We start from the raw sequence: 10241 nt of genomic DNA, 5'->3' as shown, positions 1-10241 counted from the left end.
AGAGTGTACTGGAAGTTCTATATTCTAGGACAGGGGTGGTAAATGAAATAAAACAAATATGACAGCAAGCAACTGTTTTTGCAAAGAGAGAAAAATAAAGGGCCTAATATAATGAAGGGACAAGGGTGTAGATTTGGTCTTAATATTGGTAGGGACGATAAAACAGCATAAGCAACATGTACACTTTTTGCTGGGGAATGGACATTAACAAGAAAGACCAAACATATTTGGTGAATGGGGTCAGGGCTACATTTCTCACCAATATGAACCGAATTAATTGATAGGCTAAATGATTCATCCAAAATAAATCTGTATTGACCTATACTAACTTTCACACTGAAAATTTGTAACATCTTGATCTGATCATTTTCTCTCTTTTTTAGTGTTAAAGGCTAGTTAACAGACAGATTCTTCCACTCACTTTAAGTAAATATTACTATTAGCTCGTATTGAGCCCATACATCTAAAAGTTGGTCATTTTTCACCTAAATCAAAAAAAACATTTCTTTCGAATAATGTTTTGAACAATATTCTTGGATTAATAACATTTCTGACAAAAAACTTTTTCTTTTAAGATTAAATAAACAAACTTTTTGCTTAAAATAAGTCTGTTAAGCTTATTTTCAAGTTAGATGTTTTTCTTATTTCAAGAAATATAAATGAGTAAAATCGACTTGAAGCACTGTAGCAGTAGCAAAATTAGTTAAGTGTTCCCCACCTCCACAACATTGACGTCTTTTTACATTACTTTCAGTGGCAGCTGCTGGCGGAAAAAAACTTCTAATATCACTCGTCTTAGCATGTTGTATTTCTGTCAGGCAGTGAATGCGTGTGTGTGTGGTGGGGGGCGGGGGGTGTTTCAAGTCATCAGCCAATCAAACGTGCGTTTGAGGGGAAAAAATGGACTGACACGTTCAGCGAGTGAAAAGGGGTCAGTGTACATAAGGGGTCTGAACATAATGAAAGTACTCTAATTCACTTAATAATGGTTGGATCCCTTTTATCCTTACCACATATTGGATGACAATATAAATGACCTATATATCTGAAGTCATTATAGAACGCAAATAAGGTTGCTTAAAAGTTGGTGGGGATAATTTGAGCATCCTAAAAAGTTGGTAGTGTTAATGTCCCTACCGTCCCTATGGAAACCTACGCCCTTGTGAAGGGCATAGTATTTGTTCTCGTATTTACCGATCGACTCATTGCATAACTCTTAACACACTAATCAGGGAATAGTATATTTCCTCGTATTTACTGCTTGACTGTTTGTATTACTCTAAAGCACCCACTATAAAACAAATAGCATTTATATCATAGTTTAAGGAAAACAAACAGAATATATTTGAAATAGGGCATAAAGAAATTCATGGCGCCTTCTTATCACGGAATCCCAACGCGTGTGTCATGCAACTGACTGAGCAAGATTGACGCATCAACTCCCACAATAAGTTCTTCCGGACAGTCCAGAACAAATGGAGGGACGTCCAAACACATGGAACAATGCACAACGCCCGAAATCCAACTGATAACATGACTGCTAGGACTCCAAGAGCTCCTTTGATGCCGAGGTGGCAAAATCCACAACCTTCCTTGCCCTGACAACAGTGACTCCCGAATCCTCCTGTCCAATCCACAAACAGACAATAATCCTAAACAACACCCAAGCACACCCTTCTTCTGCCTACGGCCCGCCCCACGAGAGCCTTAAAAAGACAATGTTTAACTAATCAAAATCATTTTTTCTTGGGAACCTTTTGTTTGCTTGTGATATTGGTGACGGAAAGCTAGTCTAGCTAATCTTTGTTTACTTAATCTTAGAATTCTATCAGGACTGAAAAACCTGCGACGACGTGGCAACTCCCGATTGGTCCGGAGGGTGGAGGACAAGCAGCGTCATCACGCCACGACGTGCAGTGCTTAGCGCTCACCGTGTGACACACGACAAAGTCAGTCGTGAAAACGTCCAGGTTTTTTTCCATTCCAAAATCATGATTTGTGAGACTCAATTTTTCCAGGCTGTAATAAATTCGACGGAACGCTTTGCGACCGTTGACGATTTAGGTCACGGATGGCGCGTTGGCACGACAGACAAAAAGACAATACCCTTGGCGTTGTTGTTTTAATGACGTCGTTCCAAAACGTCCGCGTTCTACGCGGCGCTCCGACACTTTGCTACAACACGCTCGACCTTAGAAAATGTGCATCGTTGTCTTTGTAATAGAAAGTACATTAAAGCTGGCACACGTGGAGGGAAAAAAAGCCCTTTGGCGGAGGGGGCGCCTCATTGGGAGGGTCCCGCCCCGCCCCCGCATCAACAGAGAATAGACTCCGATGACAGGCGTAAACGTTATCCGGGAGTAAATTCCGTTCACAACAAGTCCAACGTGGTTTGTGCGGGACTGTTACGCCGCACTTTTGTCAAGTCTCCGTTATGGAAGCCAGGGCTACGGGACCGCCTCTCTCCCGAGATCCATCGCCGTCGATGGGGCGGCGACATTTGTCAAAGCGGCCTGATGAGAAAAAAAAAGTATTTAGCCCAGGGGTCCTATCGGCTAGCGCCGCCGGTTGATGCGGTGCGAACGCCGGAGGCCCGGACGCCCGCAATCGGTCGTCCAGGAGCGCAGGAAGTACTTCACGGGGCCGGCGGGGCGGGGAGCGCTCTCCAATTGTTTCCGCGGGGCCGGCGCAGGGTCCCGTCTCTCCCGGCGGGCGGCGACCACCGGCCCGCCTCGGCTCTTTCCCGTTTGACGACTCGGCGTCGACCGGAAGCCGGACTGGCGGGCGTACGGGGAGAAGGAGCGCGCGCGTCCTAACAAGGCCCCCAGGCCGGCCCCCGGCTCCAGTTGGGAAGCGCCGGCAAAAGTCAAGTCGCCGGCGTAGCGGACGGCGGGCACACGGATCTTGGGACAAGGGGCGTCGGGAAGCTCGAAGAGCAGCTTCCTCTTGTTGGAGGGCAGCGCGGCACCCTCGCCCCACACCTCCTGCACCTCCTTGACGGGGCTGGTCAGCGTCCCCTTGGAATCCACCTCTAGGCTTTGTCGGTCCAGCTGGATCTGCCGCCAGCGCCGCAGCACGGCGGGGCTGGCCTCGTAGCTGGTGGGCTTGTGCAGGCGCCAGGTCAAGTTCCGGGGCGTGGACTTGACCAGCGCCGGCTCCAGAAGCCGGCCGTCCGCCAGCCGCTTGGGCGGCGTGCGGGGCGAGCACACGATGGGCTTGAAATGGTTGAGCTCCTCCGAGATGCTGTCGTTGCTCTCCGGGCTGACCGAGCGCTCGGGAGGCGCCCCGCCGCCGCCGAGCCGAGCCGGCCGCCGTTCCGGGGCGCCGCCGGGCGCCGAGGCCGAGCGGCTGTTCTCGGACGACAGGAGGATTCCGGCCGCCGACCCCGACACCGCCTGCGGAAAGACGCGTCAGCGAGTTACCCGGAAGGAAGCCGGGCGGGTGGCCTCGAGGCGAGCCTACCGCATCTGGCGCAGCGGAGCCAGTCTTGCTCTTGCGTCCTCTGTTGTCGCAGGCCTCTGTGCAGCTGCGACTCCTCCGCGCGGCACTGAAGGAGACGAGCACAGGTCAGAGGTCGCGCCCGGCGTCGGGCCGGGTAGGGCACGCACCTGCCGACGCCCGCCGACGTTCGACTCCGCCTCACGAATGCGGAGAACCTCCCGACGCGCGTCCACGACGGCTCCTCGTTCTCAGAGTCGGACGGGACGCCCTGAAGGAAGGAAAATTCGCACGTCGGTCGCTATCACTGTCAATGGCAGCCAATGAGTTCATATTTAAAAAAAAAAAAACACACACAAAGCCAATATATATGAAGAATTCAGGGATTTAAGCAATTATTCACAAGAATTTTCAGCAGAAAAGCTCTTTGTTTACACATGGCGGCCACTAATTTCCTTACCAACTAGCATCATAGTTCACAATATTTATGTAAAATAACTGCTAACTGCCCGGATTTTTTTGCTTCCAACCAAGAATTGATACTGTTTTACGTCCATATTTATAAAGAATTCAGGGATTTATTCACAAGAATTTTCACCGGAAAAGCTCTGTTTACATGTGGCGTTCGCTAATTTCCTTACAGAGTATCCTCATAGTTCGCAATATTTACATAAAATAAATGCTACCTGCACGTTTTTTTTTTGTTTTGTTTTTTTGCCTTTAACCCAGAACTGAGACTGTTTTACGTACATAACTGTAAAGAATTTAGGGATTTAAGCATTTATTCACAAGACTTTTCAACGGAAAAGCTCTGTTTACATATGGCTGCCGCTAATTTCTTTACTAACTAGCATCATAGTTCGCAATATTTACGTAAAATAAATGTTACCTGCACGTTTGTTTTTGCTTTTAACCAAGAACCGAGACTTATGTCCATATCTGTAATGAATTCAGGGATTTAAGCATGTATTCACTAGAATTTTCACCGGATAAGCTCTGTTTACACATGGCGGCCACTAATTTCCTTACAGACTTGCGTCATAGTTTGCAATATTTACATAAATACTACCTGCACTTTTTTTTTTTTTTTTTTGCTTTTAACCAAGAACCGAGACTGTTTTACATCCATATCTGTTAAGAATTCAGGGATTTAAGCATTCATTCACAAGAATTTTTAACGGAAAAGCTCTGTTTACATATGGCGTTTGCTAATTTCCTTTCAGACTAGCCACAGTTTACATAAAATACATGCTCCCTGCACGTTTTTTTGCTTTTAACCAAGAACCGAGACTCTTTTACGTCCATATCTGTAAATAATTTGATGATTCCACTGGGTCAGCTTTGACAGCTACGGCAACAATGCAGGCCCCCAATTTATTGGCCCCGCGCCCCGTCAATATCATTATCAAGATCATGGTCTAAACATTGAGAAATTATTTTATAATCAAATATACTGTACAGAAAGTAATTTTGGAACATTTTTGGTCTGTGGTGTGCCGCGAGATTTTCTCCAATGTAAAAACATACAGTGATTCAGAAAAGGTTGGGAAAACACTAAACTAGACAAAGACCAACACATTTTGAAATGACTAAAATATGAAGTGATTTGTTCCAAAAGACGGGAGACAAAAATGAAAAAAGCTGCCAAAAACAAGACCGCCTGTGCGTTTGTGCAGGTACTCGCATTGTTTCAGAAAAGATCCAATCCAACGGAAGGATTTGCAAAACATCTGTCGTAAATGCAATTGAGTTGAACTTACAGACTCTTCCCTGCTCTCCTCTTTGCACGGGCCCCTCCTCTTGGCGTCCTCCCGCTCCTCGCACGGCGACACCTTTGGCGAAGTCAAAAAGAGCCGCTAGTTGCTGTCACGTGATGACATCAAGACAGTGATGGAGAAAGCTCCCTTTTTTCTTGGGACTTTGGTTGAGACTCACCTTGTGCTTGACATTGGGACCTGCTGACGGGACCTCGCCTGACTTGGGGAAAAGGCTCGGGCACACGAACACGTCTGTCGGTGCACACAAACACACATGCTATGTTGGGAATCCTCATTTAATCTAAATTTGGAAATTGTCATTAGTGGACCTTAACCCTTGTTAGGATTATATTCAAGGGTCTCAAACCAGGGGCCATTCGCAACCCACAGGTCCATGTTTTCTGGCCCCCGTTTGCCATCCGATTGTATAATTGGAGCGCTTTCACGCTAGCACTGTTTGGTCCGACCAGAGTTCTTTTCCTCAGATCGTCCGCTTCGTTTTGTAAACGTGAACGCGCATCCGAAACCTAGTTCGGACCAAACAAACGAACTCTGATCAGCTCAAAAACCGTGGGTCTCGGTCCGCTTTAAGCGCACTAGTTCTGCAACGATTAATTGATTAACTCGAGTAATTCAAATAGAGAAAAGCTTCGAATAAAATTTTGCTGCTTGGAGTATTTGCTTAATTAGCGGCGTTATAATGGTTTGTTTTGAAAGTGTTTGCATTTCGTTTGATTGATTTGGGTGGTCAACAATGACAGACGATTAACCATGGCCAAATGTTGTTGTGCTCCACTAAGAAGTCGCATTTGATACAAAAAATCGGGTTTTAATATGGCGGTTGTGTTTTGCATGCTGTTGATGATCGAACCGTGGATAGCGACAGTGGGATATACAGGCGGAGCCTCTCGAGGTGGCCGCTTCGTGAGTCTCGTTCTGCTGGAAGTGGCCACAATTTAAGTCCAAAAAGTCTCGAAAGTGAGACCAATCGTACTCCTGTGTGACACGCGGTTCCTTTTCGCGGTTTAAATTTTCTCTTTGCGTTTTTATATACTCCGGTTCGCTCGGCACTGAGTCGGGAGGGAGCGACCCCGCCGCTGGCCGAGTGGCGACTTGCTATACTATGCTACGTCACGTGCCGTGTTACAGCACTACGTTGTGACGCTCGAGGGAGGTTTTCCCTCTTCTATTTGTCCACATCTTGTCTTTTGTCCACATGATGCTACTCAGAAAGTTCGGTTGGCGCAGTGTGAATGCTCAACCTTTTCAACAACTCGTTTGCAAGTGTTGCTGCAAGGTAGCTTTCGAACCAGACCCTGGTCCTCTAGGTCTAGTGTGAAAGCGCCCTTAGTGTTTCCAGCACATCCAATACTTTGCATTGGCAATTAAAAAATATACTAGTATATAGTACGAACAAATTAATGGAAGGATCATTTTTTGGAGGGGGGTGTAAATGATTTACATAGTAATAGTAACTAAAAGTTTTTTTTTACAAAAGCAAATAATAAATATTTCAAAATAAAAGCGGCGCCACCAAAACAGGGAGTTTGAATGAAGAGTTCCTAACTCCTCCTACTGAATGGTGGGCGCTTCTGACCCCGACAAGTCTCGGCAAGTCCCGACAAGTGTCAAGATGGCGGAGGAGCCCCAAAGCGGGAAGGTACCGAGTCACCTGCGCGACGCCGCGCCACGCGACGCTCACCTGAACGACCGGAGCCGGGCTCCGCCGCCACCGCCGCCGCGTCGCTGGCCGCCGCCGCTGGCGGTCCGTCGCCGGAGCCCCGCTCGGCCTCTCGTCTCCGTGACGAGGGGGAGGAAGAGGCGGCTGCCGGCGAGCGCGCTGACTCGCGGGCGTCGAGCACGGCCGCCGCTCTTCCGAGACCCGGAGCAGAGCGGGAGCCTGCGGCAGCGGCCGTCGCTGCCGCCTTTCCGGAGAGTCGGCCTGTCCCCGCCGCGGCCGCCATCTTCCCTAGTGACTTCTGCTGACAGTCTTGAAAACAAACCCCGCCCTTACCCACGACAACAACATGGCGAGACCTTCACAATAAAAGACTCGCTGTCTTGTTGGATTGAGGGCCAAATACAGCGGCACAGATTCGATCATTGTTTTTTATTGCTACAAACTTGATCCAAATAAATATGGGCTGTTGCCCCATCTTTGTAGAAACAGATTCTATTCTCTTCTGTTTCCAATTACTAATTATATAATCATGAATCATTTCACATTTCAATGAAAAAATGCCCTTGAGAACAGTGACGCTGTTATGTTTTGTACTTTTTGATTTATGTTTTCCAGTGTTGTTTTCGTCATTGATGACGATAACGAAAATATTTCGTCAACAAACACTTTTTTCAAGACGATGACGAGATGATAACGAGCTCAAAACATGTTTTGAGAGACTAAATCAAAACGAGATGAGTGCCAATTTTCGTCTGACGAGACAAAAATGCGCAATGCTTTCTGTCACATGTTCACAATGTGTGACATTTTATGTGTAGTTAGCCTCGTAGCAGTGTTTTGTTGTGCCACTCATGTAACGTACTGCCCCCGTCCACACGCCCCGTCTCAACCTTGAAGACACGTTAAGATTTGTGTTCTTATCTTAGCCAGACAGAATCTGCAATGTTGCTTTAGCTTTTAAAGGTCTGTGTTGAATGATCATTACACTCTAAATGTAACTTGTAGCATTAGCATAGAATTCACATTAGCCTAATGCTAACAGTGACTGTCCTCTTAAACTCTCGGAAAACTTTTTTTACCTACAGTTCATGGCGTCCAGGTGGGTATAATTAATCGAAAACAGTATACCGTTTTCCTGCTGATTGTGTATTATCGGCAAGTTGCCGTTGTCTTTGTTGACGCGACAATATGTCCTCGTTTTGATATAGTTGGAAGCATTTATCTATTTTGGGGTAAAAAAAAATTAATTGTACAGACGAAAACATTTTTTAGTAAACGTTTACTAAAACTAAAAGAAATTAGTCTTGGGTTTTCGTTAACAAAAACTAGACAAAGACAAACACATTTTGTGATAATTAAAACAAATAAGTATTATTGTCCAAAAGACTAAGACGAAATTTAAAAGGGTTGCCAAAAACACTGATGTTATCACTGTCATCACAGCAAAAATCTTTCATTCAATTACTGTGTTGGTTCTATTTTTCTACGGCGCTCCTAAAGGGACAAAGACAGAAATAAAATGAATTTAAATGGTGCGCACCAGTTAGTTTGTGGTGTGCGCAGATTGTGTTTTGTGCGCACCGCAAACAATCTGGTAAGCATGAGCATTTAAGCTAGCAGACTTTTGCTATTCAAGTTAGCCAATTTTTCTTTTGTATGATCCCCATTTATCAATTTTTTTATATCGTTTGAGGCTAAGTTCAGTCGCGCTGCGCATCTGACACCAGCAGTTTAAACAACATGATTTAGCTTTACTTCAATCTTGGACTCATCGAGCACCTGAGCTTAGCCTCAAACAATATAAAAAATAAATGAGGATCTAAGTACTAAAAAAGATCAATTGGCTAACTTGCATACCAAAAGTCCGCTAGCTCAAATGCTATATAATGCTAATGCTTACCAGCCCAGAAACAAACAGGTGTGCATCAGATTATTGCTGGTGGGCAACACATTTTATCTAGGGCGCACCAGATAGTTTTAATTTATCTTATTTCTATCTATGTTCCTTTACGGGGCTCTGTATTTTTCTTTCAGAAAAGAGGAAGAATCACGTACAAGTACTGGAAAACGGAAAACAAGGTGTTTCTTGCTGTTGAAGCTGTTCAGGGTTAGCAACATTTCGCATCGAGCCTTCCGTTTGCTTGGCGGCAGTAGCGAACGTCTTTTCAGTCCAGCCCTGTCCTGTGGAGAAGAGAAGAAGAGAGAAAATGGCGGCGGCCATAGATATCACTTGTATATGAGGCGAGATGTCTAATGTCGGAGGTGCCCAACGGCCATCTTGCATCGGTTTTCTTCATTACAACAGAGAATGGGACGTACTACGTCATTGTTTGGATACGCCTCCATGCTGGTAATATCCTTTACATAGCCTGAATATCAGGCTGGGTCTAGAAGAGAAAACTTTATGAAGTGCGCTGTAAAATGACGGCGTCTCCGACGTCGATAACCAACTTAGCCGTTTGAATGTAAGTTCATCTCTACGTAGTTGTTTCAAAGGGCTATATTCGCTTGCTAGCTTGCTATCGCGTTTTGTAGCTTGAACGGCACCGACGCGAAATGGCCGACGAGCGACGACGCTCGCCCCCGTCGGCTCACAACGCGCAGATGACATCTAGCTTTATAAATATGATATTTAACTACGGTGGCGGGGGCAACGCATCTCGTTTCGAGTAGGAACCTTTCCGGTCGAGCCGCTCCATTGTCAAATTGCCACAAGGTCGTTGAAGTCCATCAGTACGTCTCGCGTATTGGTGTGTCAATTCAGAGGACATTCTCGTCAACAGGAGGCAGTTCATCTCCAAGAAATGACGCCATAGTTTAGGAGTCGCGTGCAAACTGCCTGCGTTAGAGGTGAGTTGGTAAGAATGGCTGCACTTTGACGCCAAACGTGCTTTCAAACCACCATTACGGTTTACAGAATGACTTGAAATTGGAAAGATTGCCTCCTGTAGTCTAGACTAGGGGAGAAGAATGAACCGGAAGCAAGCAAAACCCTTTGAATGAATTAACATCGATCGCTATTGACCATTCGTTGAACAAATGCCACTTTGCTGGATCTGTGAAATAGTCTTACGTGTGCTTTTTGCAGCCATGCGGCCCCCGGTGGAGGTGGTCCGCCTGGGTCTGCTGCCTTTCGCCCAAGCGCTAGGGATCCAGCGGGCGTACGCGGAGCGCTGCCGGGCAGGTGGCGGGGCCACCCACGCGCTGCTGCTCTGCCAGCACCCGCCCATCTACACCACGGGCCTTCGGCAGAAGGGACGCCCCCTTCCGGAACTGGAACGCCTGCAGGGGCTGGGGGCGCAGGTCTACGCCGCCGACCGAGGGGGCCTGATCACCTTCCACGGGCCCGGGCAGCTGGTGTGCTA

General features: G+C 46.6%; 1 protein-coding gene across 1 annotated transcript in view; it reads right to left on the bottom strand.

Moving 5' to 3' along the window:
• Nucleotides 1–2412: 2412 nt before the first annotated feature.
• Nucleotides 2413–10241, bottom strand: part of rnf169 (ring finger protein 169) — a 15317-nt gene continuing 7488 nt past the window's right edge. Inside the window, exons 2-8 of the mRNA XM_057838893.1 lie at nucleotides 8932–9052; nucleotides 6898–7204; nucleotides 5374–5447; nucleotides 5199–5270; nucleotides 3609–3709; nucleotides 3463–3547; nucleotides 2413–3395 (exon numbers count right to left, since the gene is read on the bottom strand). Of these exons, the coding sequence (XP_057694876.1) occupies nucleotides 2556–3395; nucleotides 3463–3547; nucleotides 3609–3709; nucleotides 5199–5270; nucleotides 5374–5447; nucleotides 6898–7204; nucleotides 8932–9052 (1600 nt within the window). The 3' untranslated portion in view covers nucleotides 2413–2555. The remainder of the gene's footprint in view (nucleotides 3396–3462; nucleotides 3548–3608; nucleotides 3710–5198; nucleotides 5271–5373; nucleotides 5448–6897; nucleotides 7205–8931; nucleotides 9053–10241) is intronic.

This window comes from Corythoichthys intestinalis, chromosome 6, assembly GCF_030265065.1.
Source record: "Corythoichthys intestinalis isolate RoL2023-P3 chromosome 6, ASM3026506v1, whole genome shotgun sequence".
Lineage (NCBI taxonomy): Eukaryota > Metazoa > Chordata > Actinopteri > Syngnathiformes > Syngnathidae > Corythoichthys > Corythoichthys intestinalis.
This window is presented reverse-complemented; position numbering and strand designations above follow the sequence as displayed.